The 16,712-nt window shown below is 46.3% G+C and overlaps 1 protein-coding gene across 1 annotated transcript in view; it reads left to right on the top strand.

The window, feature by feature from the left end:
- Positions 1-14,285, top strand: part of DHX8 (DEAH-box helicase 8) — a 31,000-nt gene extending 16,715 nt beyond the window's left edge. Inside the window, exons 13-23 of the mRNA XM_058702633.1 lie at positions 665-859; positions 1,161-1,346; positions 1,473-1,683; positions 2,034-2,215; positions 4,316-4,456; positions 7,507-7,662; positions 10,827-10,964; positions 11,700-11,828; positions 12,009-12,205; positions 12,664-12,843; positions 13,577-14,285. Coding sequence (XP_058558616.1) covers positions 665-859; positions 1,161-1,346; positions 1,473-1,683; positions 2,034-2,215; positions 4,316-4,456; positions 7,507-7,662; positions 10,827-10,964; positions 11,700-11,828; positions 12,009-12,205; positions 12,664-12,843; positions 13,577-13,796 — 1,935 coding nt within the window. The 3' untranslated portion in view covers positions 13,797-14,285. The remainder of the gene's footprint in view (positions 1-664; positions 860-1,160; positions 1,347-1,472; positions 1,684-2,033; positions 2,216-4,315; positions 4,457-7,506; positions 7,663-10,826; positions 10,965-11,699; positions 11,829-12,008; positions 12,206-12,663; positions 12,844-13,576) is intronic.
- Positions 14,286-16,712: the final 2,427 nt, after the last annotated feature.

Raw genomic sequence — 16,712 nt, 5'->3', positions numbered from 1 at the left:
ATTTACTGTTGAATTCTTTAACCATGTGGATGTAGTACTTAAAAAAAATATGTAGAATCAGAGATACCTGGGTGGTAGCTTATGCTTTTAGCATTGCCTTTATGTTTTTATAAATTTAAGAAAATGAATAAGGGGCGCCTGGGTGGCTCAGTCGGTTGAGCGTCCGACTTCAGCTCAGGTCAATGATCTCAGACTCCGTGAGTTCGAGCCCCGTGTCGGGCTCTGTGCTGACAGCTCAGAGCCTGGAGCCCGCTTCAGATTCTGTGTCTCCCCCTCTTTCTGCCCCTCCCCTGCTCATGCGCGCTCTCTCTCTCTCTCTCACTCTCTCACTCTCAAAAATAACTAAAAACATTAAAAAAAAATTTTAAAAAGAAAGCGAATAAAATTTTTAAAAAATAGAATTGAGTCATTTAAAGAATACCCATAAAGTTTCAAGTTTTTAAGTTATACATGCAGTTAAAATAAGAAAAAGCCTTGCCCATAGAAAACCACCATTAATATTTTTTTATGTGTGATTAAAAATAATTTTAACTCTGTAATCTCACCATATGTATATTATTGATCCCCCTTTTCTTCTTTAGTGTTGGAACGTAAATATTATTTTCCTCCAGAGTAATGTGGGAGATTTTAATGACTGTATTTGTTTATATTCTGTTAATTTCAGGCTGTTCATGACAATCAAATCCTGATTGTTATTGGAGAGACAGGATCTGGGAAGACAACGCAGATCACCCAATACCTGGCAGAGGCAGGCTACACTTCCCGGGGCAAGATTGGATGTACCCAGCCCCGAAGAGTAGCAGCCATGTCGGTGGCCAAAAGAGTGTCGGAGGAATTTGGTTGTTGCTTAGGCCAGGAGGTAAATGGGTACTGAAGTTGTTTCGGAAATGCCTAAAGAAAGTGTGGAAAGGCCCACATCTCCACCTATAAAATGGGAATAGTACTACCTTTCTTCAGGTTTCTCCTGAGGAGGAGAGGGTTGTCGTCATTGATGTGTTCAGGGTCAAGTCCAAGGCAGATTTTACTAAGAGGAAATCACTGCACATCTTGCTCAGATTCTTACCTAAGATTTCAGGTAACAGTCTTGGGCTACAGTCTTGGTTGGGAATTGCAGAAAGGAGAGATTTGTGTCTAGGTTTTCAGCTTTGGTTCTGCTTTAGGTGGGCTACACCATTCGGTTTGAGGACTGCACCAGCCCAGAAACAGTCATCAAGTACATGACAGATGGGATGTTGCTCCGAGAGTGCCTGATTGATCCCGACCTCACACAGTATGCAATCATCATGCTGGATGAGGCGCACGAGAGAACAATTCACACTGACGTGCTCTTTGGATTGTTGAAGAAGGTAACTAGGTGCTCTTTGGCGACCCTTCTTCTACCTGTTGGGGACTGAATCCTGGGAATTGGATTTGAGTACCTGTGCCTTACTGGTTAGTCCTTCTTAGTAAAGCCACACTGCACTTCTCTTTAGACGGTCCAGAAACGGCAGGACATGAAGCTGATTGTCACCTCAGCCACATTGGATGCAGTGAAGTTTTCTCAGTACTTCTATGAAGCTCCCATCTTCACCATCCCAGGTCGAACATATCCAGTGGAAATACTGTACACAAAGGAACCTGAGACAGATTATCTAGATGCCAGCTTGATCACTGTCATGCAGATCCACTTAACAGAACCACCAGGTAGGAGGAAAGAGAATTTTTTTCCTCATGGGCCAAAAGTCCTAATGCAGGTAGCTTTTTTTCTCATCTTTTAAAAAATGTCTTTTAAATATTGGTCTCTCTGCAAGCCCAAGTCTTGCATGTTTGAAGTGGTGGTAACGGTCTAAACAATAATGTGACACCTGGACACAAATTTTAAAAAATGAAAAATGAGAAAACATGAAAAACCAGAATAAACATGGACAGATGAAAACCTCTTGGTTTCTTAGAGGTCGGAATAAGAGCGTGTTTTTCATCTTTGGGCGTTCTTTTAATATCACCGTGGCTTTCGTGTGGAACATACACACAGGAAGTAAACGTTCTCTTCTTAGGTGACATCCTCGTCTTCCTGACTGGGCAGGAGGAGATCGATACCGCGTGCGAGATCCTGTACGAGAGAATGAAATCCCTGGGACCGGATGTCCCGGAGCTGATCATCCTGCCCGTGTACTCTGCTCTCCCCAGTGAAATGCAGACCCGAATCTTTGACCCGGCCCCACCTGGCAGCAGAAAGGTAACGCTGGGCAGACGGGAAGCGCCCGCATGCTCTGAAACCACGTGGGGTGTGCACCTGGCCCTGATGGGGATTGCTTCGGGTGTATGCGAGCCTTGTTTTTTTAGGTCTTAGAAAATAGTCCGACCAATCTGTTAAGGAATGAGGATCTTATATGCGGCCCCTGCTCCTCTTCCTCTCCTTCATTCAGCAAGTATCTTTGAAGCGTCTGTCAGGCTTTGGGGCACATGCCGGGGTGGGAGGCCAGGCCTCTATCTGCCATGGGGCATCTACTGAGAGACAGGCCTTTAACATATGGTGTGAAAGAGCTGCTGGGGCTCTGTGTACCCAGAGGGGGAGCCCCTGACCCAGAATTCTTAGAAGAGGTGAGGATCTAAGCTAGTCCTGAAGAGCACGTGGCTGCTCACATAGACAAGAAGGACAGCAGGACACGAGAGGACAGCCTGCGGTAGCCCAGGGGCAAGAGCGTGCAGAGCCTTTTAGGGGCTGCGTAGTTCGTAGTTCATGGCTGGAGCTAACTGCTGTGCGTGTGAGACGGGAGAGAGGAGGCAGATGGACTTATTCAAATAACAGTTTTACTAAGATAGATATAAATACAATTCACCTCTTTAAAACAGAATTCAGTGACTTTTAGTATATTCACAGAATTGTTTGACCATTAATTACCATTAATAGTAATTAACCATTAATCAGTACAGTTGATTTTAGAAGAATTTCATGAGCTCCAGAAGAAACCCTGTACCCTTTAACAGTCACCGCCTACCCCCCCCCCCCCCCCCCCAATTCCCCCTTCTGCTCAGCCCCTGGAAACCACTAATCTATTTTCTGGAGTTGCTTATTCTGGACACTTCATATAAATGGAATAATGTAATATGTGGTCCTTGGTGACTGGCTTCTTTCACTCAGCATATTTTCAAGCTCCATCCATGTTGTTGCATGTGTCAGGACTTCATTTTTTTTTTTTTTTTTTTTTTTTTGCCCAATAATATTCTGTCGTAGAATGATATTCTACATCCACAGAGTGGATGTACCACATTTTGTTTACCCGTTCCTCAGCTGTTGGACATTTGGGTTGTTTCCACATTTTAGGTATTATGAACAATGCTGCTAGGAGCGTTTGTTTGCAAGTTTCTGTGCAGGCATATGTTTTCGCTTCTCTTGAGTATATTCCTAGGAATGGAAGACAGATGGATTTGAATAACATTGAAGAGTTAGAGTGGACAAGACCTAGTGGGTGCCTGGAGGTATAGGGGTGAAGGGCGGGGAGAAGTCAAGAATGACTCCCAGCTTTCTGGCTTGGACAGCTGGACCGAAGATGGTGCTGAGGAGGGAAAGACGGAGGAGGAGCGGGTTTGGGGGGGTGGAAAGACGGCGATTCCTCCTCTGTTCTGTTGGTGATGATTGGACTTCTTTGGAAGAGGGCTCTGCAGCTCTGTGGCAGGTGGAAGCCTTTCAGGGCCAGTGAGATGCTGGCATGACGTGGGATGTTCTGGTGCTTCCTTGCAATGATTTTTCCAAGCAATTGTGGTTTATTAGCCGAACCTCTGTGGAAGAACAGTGGCAGTGCCAAGCCGAGACCAATAATCTTCTAGATCACGCGTACTGCTGCATACACACAAACCGTGAAATTCCTCTGCCGCCTCGTTCATTTTATGATCAGGGAAAAAAAAAATCTCTCTCTTGTTCCACATACACAAACAGCCCATTTTGTAGTCCAGATGTCCCCACGGGGGAAGAAAAATCTCATTTTGCACTGGCACATGTGATGCCAGGAAATCTCTGCTTTCCCAGGGTGCGAGAAAATTAAAATTGTAGTAATCAACATTGGATCTAGAAAATGAGATATGTAGCCATTTGCACCAAATGAAATTGGCTTTCATTGGCTTTTGCTTTCTCCTCTTCCACTTCTCCTCTCAGGTACCACCCTGTCCCCAACTTGACCCTTAAGATGAAGCCAAACAGAATAAGTGCCAGCTAGTCACCTAGAAAGGGAGATTGCTGCACAGTCCTTTAGGAAGATGTCTGGGGTCAGATGTCCTGTGTCACACCTCAGGGCTGAGCCTGGGCAGCTCACTCCAGCTGTGTCCCTCTTGTCTGCAGGTCGTGATTGCCACCAACATCGCAGAGACCTCGCTGACCATTGACGGCATCTACTATGTGGTGGACCCTGGGTTTGTGAAGCAGAAAGTTTACAATTCCAAGACTGGCATCGACCAGCTCGTGGTCACTCCAATCTCTCAGGTATGGCAGCGTCTACTCACAGTGGTCCTGAAAATCCTCTTTGAGGCTTCTCTGAAAATTTTTTATGATTTTGTATTTTGAACTTCATTGTTTTCAAAGATGAACCTTTAAGGTACTAGGGGCTTTTGTGAGATAAGGGACGTTTTTGTGTTGTTTGTGTTTAATCTTCAGGGTAGTGTTTTGATATTAAAAAGCCTCGTCAAATGTGAAATTAAAAAAAAAGTTTAACTTAGCACTCTAGATTATAAAAATATAAAAGAACGTATTTTTAAAAATACCGTGCTTAGCCGCAGACATCTGAGGTAGTAATAATGCATGAGACGTTAATGTGTTTCTTTGGTTATTATGGAATCATTTCTTACTCAAATTATTTTTAAAAATGAATAACCTGGTCTGCCTTTTTGAGGACATTTTGGCTACAGCGTATCCAACATTGAAAAGTTCATTCTTTGGACAAAAGAGTTCCACTTCCGGGAGTACATCTCAAAGTTTAGTAGTGACTGAGCGCATGTCTGAGAGTAAGGGAAACGGATGTTCACTGAAGCATTATTTATATGAAAGGAAACCTGGGAAAATTCTAGCTGAACTCCAGAAGGAAAGTCGTTTAATAAAAGATGGTATATCCACGCCATAGAGTGTTGTGTGGCGTTAACAGGGTGGTGCGCATCTATGTTTAATGACATCAGCATATAATTGTGATATGTTTTTTGAAAAAAGTGAGCTGAAACGTAGCATGAGCAGTAGAATCCAACTTTTGTTTAAAAATAAATAGCGCACGCGGGTATACAGTGTGCATGAGCGTGCCTGGGACTGAAAGCACGTAGTCAACACGGTCGTCGGGGTTATCTGTCGGTGGAACTGCTGGTTACCATGTTGAGGGGGGTGAAATGCATTGTTTTTCTTTATGCTTCTACGTATTTTCTTAATATTTTATAAGAGGCACGTATGATTTTCGTCATCCATAAAAATCATAAGGCTGTTTTCATTTTGAGCTTAAGGTAATAGTAGCTACCACTTGTAGAGTACTTAGTAAGTGCCAGGGGCGAGGTACTTGTACAATACACGAACTCATTGCATTCTTGCATCCATCCTCGGTGGTGGGTGTTGTTATTGCCCTCATTTCACAGATGAGCATGAGGCACAGAGGGGTTAAGTGACTTGCCTAAGGTCACGCAGCTGGGGGAGCCAGGATTGGAACCGGGGTAGTCTGGCCCCTGCGTGGTGGGTGCAACTCGCAGTGATTGAGAAATTAGCTGTACTTGGCCTCTCTGATTTGGAGAGACATCTGTAGAATGCTGTGGAGTCTGCTAGTATGTGCCATTGCTGCCTGCCTTTGTGTGGTTAGAGACTTCTACTGTATCCTTTGGTTTGGGGCTGGCATAGGAATTTGTAAAATCCTGATAACCATTTTTTTTTGTTTTGTTTTGTTTTGAAAGTTCATTTATTTTGAGGGCGGGGGAAGGGCAGAATGAGAGAAGGAGAGAGAGAGAATCCCAAGCAAGCTCTGCACTGTCAGTGCAGAGCCTGATGAAGGGCTCGAACTCATGAACTGTGAGATCATGACCTGAGCCGAAATCCAAAGTCGGACGCTTAACCACCCAGGTGCCCCAATCCCGATACCGTTTGTCATAAGACAGGTGGTTTTGTCAGCAAGTTGCCCTCTCCAGATTGCTATTCACTGTTTCCTAGCAACCTGTGGTTAAACTACCTGTATATCTTTTTTGTATTTTTTATTTTTTGTAATTTTTTTTTAATGTTTATTCATTTTTGAGAGACATAGAGCAGGAGCAGGGGACGGGCAGAGAGAGAGGGAAACACAGAATCTGAAGCAGGCTTCAGGCTGTGAGCTGTCAGCACAGAGCCCAACGCGGGGCTCGAGCCCATGAATCGTGAGATTATGGCCTGAGCTGAAGTTGGATGCTTAACTGACTGAGTCACCCAGGTGCCCCTACCTGTATATCTTTTTAATTTAAAAATTAGTGCTCCTTTCCCTTAAATAGTGCGGAGAAGTATTACATTATTTGGGGGAAATAGGAGAAAAATGTTTAAATTATCCATAATCCTACTACCACCAACTGTCATCATTTTGATGTTTTTCGTGCCCATCTTTTTTATTTTTATTTTTTTTACCTTTATTTATTTTTGAGAGACAGAGAAAGACAGAGCACAAGCGGGGGAGGGGCAGAGAGAGAAGGAGACACAGAATCTGACGCAGGCTCCAGGCTCCAAGCCGTCAGCACAGAGCCCGATGTGGGGCTCGAACTTAACCAACCGTGAGATCATGACCTGAGCCGAAGTCAGACGCTCAACCGACTGAGCCACCCAGGCGCCCCTTGCCCATCTTTTTTTATGTTTGTTGCTTGTTTGCAAGTCTAGTAGTCTACTAAGTATGCAGTTTTGTGCATTTTTTGTTTAAATATTTAATTTTCTTCATTATTAAGGTATAAAACATGTTCAACATCAGATATTTGCGAAAGTATAGAAAATAGAACCTATCTGCAAGCCTACCATCAGAGTTAGCCTCAGTTTTAGGGCAAGTTTTTCCTTTTGCTAGTTTTTTTTTTTTTTTAATACAAAATTAGTATTATTTTATAACTTGCTTTTTTACTTCTATGCATGAACATTTCCTTCTGTCGTTGAGAGTCCCAACCTGATTTTTAAAATGGCTACAAGAGTCATCATTGTTATGGTTAACGTTACATTTCTTTAGTTCATTTACGTTTTTGGCCACAACTGTGGGGATGGTGTTTTTCATGTTATGCTTTTTCCATTGTGCCACACTATTTTGAATGTGTATTTCTGGGATCTTTATATTTCTTCCATTCGCATTGCTTGTATTTGCCTCACTTGAACAAACTTTCCTGAAATGCTGAGTTTTAGGGAATGATAAAAGGATTGATAGTCTCGGAAATGGTCCTAAAGGAAGTGAAAAACCCCACTTCAGATTTTGGCCGGTTGCTAAGTGTCCCCCGCCCTTTAGCAGATTTCCTGGGCAAAGCCGTTCAGCAACGTTTTACAGATATGTTACTTTTATATGCCCGCCCCTCTAGGCTCAGGCAAAGCAGCGAGCTGGCAGAGCCGGGAGAACGGGCCCAGGGAAGTGTTACAGGCTGTACACAGAACGTGCCTACCGAGATGAAATGCTGACCACCAATGTGCCGGAAATCCAGAGGACCAACCTGGCGAGCACAGTGCTCTCTCTCAAGGTAGAAATCACTGTCTTGTTAGAATGGGTTGGTGGAATACTCCAATCCTACGTCCATAGTAAATGAATGTCAGTTTTACGAACCTCGTTAAATACTTTAGTAACCTCCTGGAACCAGTCCCTTTGAAAGGAATGCAAACGGCTGTGATAACAGCTTCTCCACTGTGGGTCTGGGGCTAAGTTGCCATGTCTGCTGTGAGCACACGGTTTTTTCTTACCTTAACAGCCAGCAGGATACTTGGTTATAAAAGATTTTAGTTAGCGTTTTCTAAAAGGATATTAGAAAAATCTAATTAGTGCCAAAGTGTGGACAGGCACACTTCCTTCAACCCTCGTCCAATTCTCTTCTTTTAGAATGGCAGCAGAACTCCCCGTCCAAAAACTTTGCAAGGGAACTGTCAGTACAGGTTTGAGACTGACCCTCTGGGAGCTTGGTTTTCATTCTGAATCATTGCTGTTCCTCTCTCAGTCCCCAGTGAGGACCCTCATTTTCTTTTGGCAGGGGGAGCTGCATGAATAATTTCCCAGATGATGGCATCCCCACCCCCTGACACTGATGCTGCCCTGGGGCCCTGGCACTCTACTGGTGCAGAGTGCTCTATTGTAATTTATTATTCATTTGGTATAAGAGAGACTAAACCAGAGCTTCAGGAAAAAAACCCGGTTCAGTCTCTGGAGTGAGAACAGAGCGGCATCTGTGGCTCAAACTTCTGCTCCGAGCTCTGAGTCCTTGGCAAATTTATCTGCTCAGCCCTCTGTTCTACGTTCTCCTTTCCAAAAGTGAGCTATTAATAGTATCTGTTGTGAAAATAAAAGATAATACAGGTAAAGGCCCTTGGCATAGTGCTTACTGATTGCTAGCATAATTCCTTGTAGTTGTTATTCATACAATAAGCATTTATTGAACACCTGCTGTGTTTATGGTCACAGTCACGTTAGGGGAGAGAAACAGAAGGCTTAGGTCCTACCGCATCCCCCTTATATACCCTGGGATAATGCATCATTCATTTGTTTCTTTGATTCATCAGATTAGCTAACAAATGTATTGAATGCCTACTCTGCAAGGCACGCCGATTGCACTGTTATTGTGGTTTTGTGTCTGTGTTTTCCATTGTGAACTCTTCGAGAACTGGGACCATACCTTAGTCATCCTCATAGCCTGACAGGGTATGAGGCACTTCCTAGATGCACAGTAGTAATTATGTATGCAAGAGACAGGAGAAGCTGGTGTGCTGTTTTTTTTTTTTTTGTTTTGTTTTTTTTTTAATTGTGGTAAAATACACAGCACATTACCCTTTTAACCTTTTTAAGATATACAGTTCAATGGCGTTCAGTACATTCACAGTGCTGTGCAGCCATCACCACTGTCCGTTCCCAGGACTTTTTCTTCATTCCAGACAGAGACTTTGTACCCCATAAACTAAACCATCCCTTCTTTGCTCCCTCCAGCCCCTGGTAACCATTATTCCACTTTCTGGTCTCTGTGAACTTAATTTCCATGTAAATGGAATCATGCAGTATTTGTCCTTTTGTGTCTGGGCTGTTTTGCTTAGCATAGTGTTTTCAAGGTTCATTATGTTGGAGCATGTGTTAGAATTTCATTCCTTTTTAAGGGTGAATACTATTCCATTGTGTATGTCTTGTTTATCCATTCATCTGTTGATGGATATTTGGGTGGTTTCTACCTTTTGGCTATTGTGAATAGTGCTGCTGTGAAAATTAGTGTACAAGTGTCTGCTTGTGTCCCTCCTTTCTTTTGGGCATATCTAGAAGTGGGAGTTGCTGGATCATATGGTGATCCTATGTTTAACTTACTGAGAAATCATCAAGCTTTTTCACAGCGGCAGCACCGTTTTTGCATTGTCACTGGCAATGTATGAGGGTCCTGATTTTTCTACATCCTTGCCAACACTTGTTCTGTTCTTTTCCTGATTCTAGCCATCCTAGTGGGTGTGAAATGGCATCTCGTTGTGCTTTTGATTTGCATTTCCCTAATTACCAGTTATGTCGAGCATATTTTCATGTGCTTTTTGGCCATTTTTATAACCTCTATGGGGAAATGTCTCTTCAAATCCTTTGCCCCCCCCCCCCCCTTTTTTTGGAAAATCATCTTCCAGTAACTTTAGGGGGAAAAATACGTGTATATATATACGTGTGTATGTGTGTGTGTGTGTGTGTATGTATATGTTTGTGTTTATATATGTTATATATATATATTTTTAAGTTTATTTAGTTAATTTTGAGAGAGCACGTGAGCAAGGGAGGGTCAGAGAGAGAGAGAGAGAGAGAGAGAGAGAATCCCAGACAGTCTCCACACGATCAGCACATAGCCCGACATGGGGCTCAAACTCACAAACTGTGAGATCATGCCTTGAGCCGAAGTCAAGAGTCAGATCCTTAACTGACTGAGCCGCCCAGGTGCCCCTGCCCATTTGTAAGTTGTCTTCTTTTTGTTGTTGAGTTGTATTTACATTTACTTTGAAGGAGTGGTTTTTATTTTTATTTTATTTTATTTTTAAGTTTTTATATTTAGAGAGAATGACAGAGCACGCATGTGTGTATAGGCGCGAGTGGGAGAGGGGCGGAAAGAGAGAGAGGAAGAGAGAGAATCCCAGGCAGGCCCCACGCTGTCAGTGCAGAGCCTGATGTGGGGCTCAGTCCCACGAACTGTGAGATCACGATCTGAGCCAAGATCAAGAGATGGACGCTTAACCAACTGAACCACCCAGGGCGCCCTGAAGAAGTGGTTTTAAAAGTCTCCTGAGAGGAGCGCCTGAGTGGCTCAGTCGGTTAAGTGTCTGACTTTGGCTTAGGTCACGATCTCACAGTTTGTGAGTTCAAGCCCCGTGTTGGGCTCTGTGCCGACAGCTCAGAGCCTGGAGTTGCTTCAGATTCTGTGTCTCCCTCTCTTTCTGCCCCCCCTGCCACTCGTGCTCTCTCTCAAAAACAAATAAGCATTTAAAAAAAAAAGTTTCCTGAGAACTTGTAAGCTTTCTATCGGTCTGAGTTTTATGTGGTTCAGCCGTGGGGGTGACTGCTAATCTTGAGGATGACTTCCTACTTGCAATAGAAGAAACTGGAAAGAAGTAGACAAGTACTCTCCTTCCACGTTAACACTGGCAGGGCTGACCCTCCCATCACACACTTTCTTTCCTTCTTTTCTAGGCCATGGGCATCAATGACCTGCTGTCCTTTGACTTCATGGATGCCCCTCCGATGGAAACCTTGATCACAGCCATGGAGCAACTGTACACACTGGGGGCCTTGGATGACGAGGGCCTGCTTACTCGCCTGGGCCGCAGGGTAGGAGACAGACTTAACTTCTGGTCCTTTTGGGGAGATTCCCTGGCCAGCCTTCCATACTCTTTATTCTGTGCAAAATCAAACTCTGGGGCCCTGGATAAACTTTGAGGAGAATTCTAGGTGCCCGTTTTTAAATTGGATTTTCCACTGTTACTTAAAACTATTTCTTCTTTACAGAAAAAGGAATTCTATCCACAGTTTTACTTCAGGATGTATATATATGTATATATTTTTAAAATTAAAACAATTTTCTTTTATTTCGGGGGAGGAGTGTATGTGCATGCATACGAATGGGAAGAGGGGAAGAAGGAGAGAGAGAGAGAGAGGGAGAGAAAATCTTAAGCAGGCCCCATGCTCAGTACAGAGGCCAACACAGGGCTTGATCCCATAACTGTGGCATCATAACCTGAACTGAAGTCAAGAGTTGGAGGCTCAACCGACTAAGCCACCCAGGTACCCCTCTTCAGGATATGTTATTGAGTCTAAATTTTAAAAGATGTCTGCAAAATTCCCATCTGTCCCGACAGTAGTTATGTCTTTGGTCACATACGTTTCGTTGAGGTTTATTTGGGAAATTAAAAAACAACATTCTTCCGATAGAGAGAGGCAACTCACATCATCATGCTTGAGTCAATGTCCTGTGGTCTGTTGCCCCCTCGGACCATCAGTGTCTGATGCTGGCAAGTACCGACGGGTTTTCCCCGGGGCAACTGTAGTTTCTTCTTCTCCCTCTAGATGGCAGAATTCCCTCTGGAGCCAATGCTGTGCAAAATGCTGATCATGTCTGTGCATCTGGGCTGCAGTGAGGAAATGCTGACCATTGTGTCCATGCTGTCTGTGCAGAATGTCTTCTACAGGCCCAAGGTAGGGAGTTCAGACTCAAATTCAGGTAGGGGTGTGGCGAAGTTGGGTAAAATCAGCCTGTTGCCACAGAAGTGCTTACAGTGGACACTTGACAGGGTCACATAGGGCTCCCTGGAACTGCTGGGTGATTACTTAGTAGCTGTTGGACAGAAAACGATCCTCTATCCCACTTCTTGGCAGGATAAACAAGCCCTTGCAGATCAAAAGAAAGCTAAATTCCACCAGACCGAAGGGGACCACCTCACCCTACTGGCTGTGTACAACTCCTGGAAGAACAACAAGTTCTCCAACCCCTGGTGCTATGAGAACTTCATCCAGGCTCGTTCGCTGCGTCGGGCCCAGGATATTCGCAAGCAGATGTTAGGCATAATGGACAGGTAACATCTGGCGACTTTTCTCCATGTGTGAATTCAACCTGCTTGACCTCATGTCTGTTGATCTCTAAATGCACCTGAGAGAAGTTACAGGCTCCTCACATAAGCTTTTTCCTCCAGCTTTTCCATCTTTGTTATACCTCTCTCCAAGCAAGGGTGCAGCTGAGAATCACTTCAGAAAGTTCCTAAGAGGTTGATTTATTAGTTGTTGAAAAATGCTTAGTTTACAGGCATCTGGGACATTATTGGTAGAGTTGAATAAGATCTCTGGCTCTTACTGTATCCATCTTGCCCACTGTGGAGCTGTGCCTGTGGTACCTTTAGGTACCTCTTCCAGAGGGGAACCCCAGACTCTGGGGACCCATGGTGGGGGTGTTGGGCACCATCATTCTGGAAGACAGAACCTCTGAATGCAAGGTAGTCTCCCATCTGTATCTTCCCTTGATTTATTGCCCTGCTAGACACAAGCTGGATGTGGTCTCCTGTGGCAAGTCCACAGTCCGAGTGCAAAAGGCCATCTGCAGTGGATTCTTCCGGAATGCTGCCAAGAAAGACCCTCAGGAGGGCTACCGGACACTGATTGACCAACAGGTGGTCTACATCCACCCTTCCAGTGCTCTCTTCAATAGACAGCCAGAATGGTAGGTGGGCAGGGGCAGGGCCAGGGTCTGGGGGCAGTTGTGGACAGAAAGAACCTGTAAATTCTACTGCCATGTTACATTTAGGTGTTCGCCCAACCCAGCACGTTCTCCTCCGACATTGCTTCTGTTTCTAGAACAGTGGAAGCCTGAAGTGGGCACAGTATCCGGCCTATTCAAGAGAAATAAAATCATAGGGGTGAGAGGGAAGGCGGATTTTAGAGATTGTCTAATGAGGTGGTTTAAACAAGTTTTTTACGTAACATTTTTAAAAAATGGGACTCTTACCCACCCTAATATCAAACTGATAAGAAACCACGGTGCTGCCTTGCAGGGAGGATCGGAGATGCAGATTCTTGCTGCGTGGCCTTCCCCGGTCCCTGTGGCAGCCCCCGAGGCTCCTCTTCAGGGCCCCAGAGTCTGTGTAGACAGCCTGAAAAACCACCCTCACGCTCCACAGAGCAGGGAACCAGGTCCAGAGAAGGGCTGTGTTTGGCTTCGTGTCACTTAACCAGTTGGGGCCAGAGCCTCCTGACAGCTTTCTCGTGGGTAGAGGTGTGCAGGCTCCTCAGTACTGGGGTGTGGCTGTCGTAAACAGAGACTGCAGTCCCCTGAGGGTTCAGGCAGGGGAGTTAAGAGGGTAAAACTCAAGCTCAGCTGAGGCCCACAGGGGACCACGGTGACTGGAGTGGAGCCTGGATGGGAGGCTTGAGCCTGATCTCTGTGCCCCACTCAGGGTGGTGTATCATGAGCTGGTACTGACCACGAAGGAGTACATGCGTGAGGTCACCACTATCGACCCCAGGTGGCTTGTGGAATTTGCTCCAGCCTTCTTCAAGGTCTCCGACCCGACCAAGCTAAGCAAGCAGAAGAAGCAGCAGCGTCTTGAACCCTTGTACAACCGCTACGAGGAACCCAACGCGTGGAGAATATCCCGGGCCTTCCGACGGCGCTGAGAGGTGACACTTCTCTGTCTGCCTCTCCTGCAGAGGGGGCCCAGGGCTTGGACTCCCTTTTATTGATGCAAAGCTGGTCCCGAGGATGCAGCCGTCCAGTGACTGAGTATCTTCACGGGGCATTTTCTAAACTTGATTCTTATTTCTTCCCCGGTGGTCAAAATAGAAATAGGGATTTACGCCCGGTTTGACCAGAGCCCCCAGCCCTGACCGCCTCGAGGCACTGTGGCCAGCTGGGGCTCGCAGCCAGTATGGGAGTACATGGCATCATCTCCACAAAACGGGCAACGCGTGGAGCCCTAGGATGGGAAAACGGAGTTGCGAGCATCTGACGCCCAGACGTAGCGAGGGCCCTGACGCCCGAGCTGGGACTCTGGAGGAAGGGGCCGTGGAGCTCACTGACAGTGTTGGCCCCACTTCTGCCCCTGCCCAGCCCCTGTACTCTCGCTTAACCTCTTGGAAATATTTATTTTCTTAAGGAAACATAAATGGTTTTCTGTGGCCGTTTCTTCTAGCTGAAAGGCTAGGATATTGGCCTGGGCCCAGGGTGGGGAGATTTGTGGCTTTGGTGCACATGGTGGAGAGTCCCCTGTAACCAGAGCTTGGGGCCTCTTTGGGCTCGGAGGTGACGCATAGCCCAAGCCTGCAGTCGTATCTCTTGACACCCGCACGAGCCCGGTGTGGCTGCACACGGTCCCATGATTAACCACATCCACCGCCCCAGTCTGGGCGCCTGAGTGGTTACAGATGCAGCATGTGGAATCCAGAAGGCTCTCCTGGCTCCCTCCGCTGCACACCACACAATGTGCAGCGTGTCCTTTTTCCTTTTGAAACATGCAAGGGACGTCACAGCTTTTGTTTTGTTTGTTTTTTGTTTTTATTCCCCCTCCCCCCGCCCGGGTCCTCGATGGGCTTTAACAAAGGGTTTTTATGGTCAAAGCCTCTCGTCCCCCCACCACAAACAGAAAACCACCGAACCCCTTTCAGAGTCAGCTTGCTGTTGCCGAGTGGGTTTCTTGTAGCATTTGGTTGGGGAATAGCCACCTCCCAGTGCCCCTGTCATGGCTCCCAAGGAAGCTCTTGACTTTGAAGGACATCCCACAGATGCTGCCAGGCCAGGTTGTTTCCAGAGCTTCTGGAAAGCTGGTCTGGATGTGGAGCTTGTAGGGAAGCCCCTGGGGGGGTTGGACACCTCGTATAGAACTACTGACTTGTCCACCAGATGCTGAGTTTATGACGTTCTAGGATGTGAAAGAACGTAAGCTGTTGTTGGGCGGCAAACTGACCACCCTAAAGACGATTCAGAGAGAATCCAGCAGAGAAGAGCACAGGCCAGGGAGTCTGCTGACTGAGATCCCCACCCCTTCCTTGAGTTGAGTGAGCGCCTCCAATTCTGTTTGCTCCTGGGAAGCCCTGGCCAGTAATTAAGGGCAGGGGATCTTTGTGTGTTCACCTTTAAGGCCCTACGGGGAGAGAGAGGCAGGGATGTACAGAGGAGGAGGCCGAGAGCAAAGCAGGGGCTGGGCACCCAGCTCCCCAGTCTCTAAGAACTCCCTCCGGGCTTGGCAGCCTGCCTGCCCCAGCTGAGCGCCCAGCACCAAAGACATTGGCACCTAGGAGATGGTTATGGCCCTGAGGGCAGGGTGGGGAGGTTTGGGATTGAAGCTGAGGTTGAGAAGGACATGTTCCACAGGCAAAGGTGAGAGACAGCAGGGCTAGCCATCTCCTGTGGGTTAGGTGAGCAAAGGACCCTGGCTCTGTGGGTGTTCCTTAAACAACTGTCCCAAGAGCTGTCTCTCTGCTATGTCAAGGTGGTTGATGTCTGACCTTCCGACTGGCCATCAGGAAACAGCATGTCGGCAGCATCGCTGAGCCTGCTCAGAGGGAGATGGGCCAGATTGGGAAGAACTTGCCTGCTGCTCCCACACAATGGGGCCCTTGTTTCTCTTCCTCGAAACAATATTTCCCGAGATTGAGTGACGGGTCAGGAGAGGATGTGGGTCTCCTGCAGGGAGCTGGAATCTTCTAGGCCATTCACCCTACCCCGCAGGAGCCTAGCTCAGGGATTTCCTGCCCCTGTGCACGTGCTGAATCTGTGCTTGCGTACGTTGGGGGGGACCATCCCCGTGGGGCTCGTGTAAACTCTACCGCTGGGTCAGGCTCCTCGGTCTAGGGTTCACCTTCATCCAGTCCGGAGCTTGATTTCCCCTGGTGGTTGCTAGAAGCTGCCTCCTCTAAGCAGTGGCCCTCCAAGGTTAAGGATTTGAACAAAGGGCTGTGAGGAGTGACTTGTTAATAAACATTTCAGAGGGTAGAGGTCACGTGTTTCAGGCTGTGGACACCGTTTCTCACCCAAATCTGTCACTCCTATACACATACTCAGGACCTCAGGGTTTCCATGGACTTCTACACCTTCCTACCATGAGAGCCTGGTTTTAATATGGAATTAAATAACATGCATTCTTTTTTATGAAGATTTTTTTTTTTAATGTTTATTTTATTTTTGAGAGAGGGAGAGAGTGCAAGGAAGGGAGGGGACAGAGAGAGAGGAAGACACGGGATCTGAAACAGGCTCCAGGCTCTGAGCTGTCAGCACAGAGCCTGACGTGGGGCTCAGCTCAAGCTCACGAACCGTGAGATCATGACCTGAGTCAAAGTCAGGCGCTTAACCGACTGAGCCACCCAGGTGCCCCTACATTATATGTATTTTAAAAAAACGTATATTTTTAAAAACTTGTGTTTTATTTAAAAAGAAAATGTTTTAATGTTTATTCTTTTTGAGAGAGAGAGAGAGTATGAGTGGAGAGGGGCAGAGGGGGAGACACAGAATCTGAAGCAGGCTCCAGACTCTGAGCCGTCAGCACAGAGCCCGACGCAGGGCTCGAACTCCCAAACCGTGAGATTGTGACCTGAGCT

This window comes from Neofelis nebulosa, chromosome 16, assembly GCF_028018385.1.
Source record: "Neofelis nebulosa isolate mNeoNeb1 chromosome 16, mNeoNeb1.pri, whole genome shotgun sequence".
NCBI classification, from domain to species: Eukaryota; Metazoa; Chordata; class Mammalia; order Carnivora; family Felidae; genus Neofelis; species Neofelis nebulosa.
The sequence above is the reverse complement of the archived record's forward strand: the minus strand, read 5'-3'. Positions and strand labels throughout refer to the sequence as shown.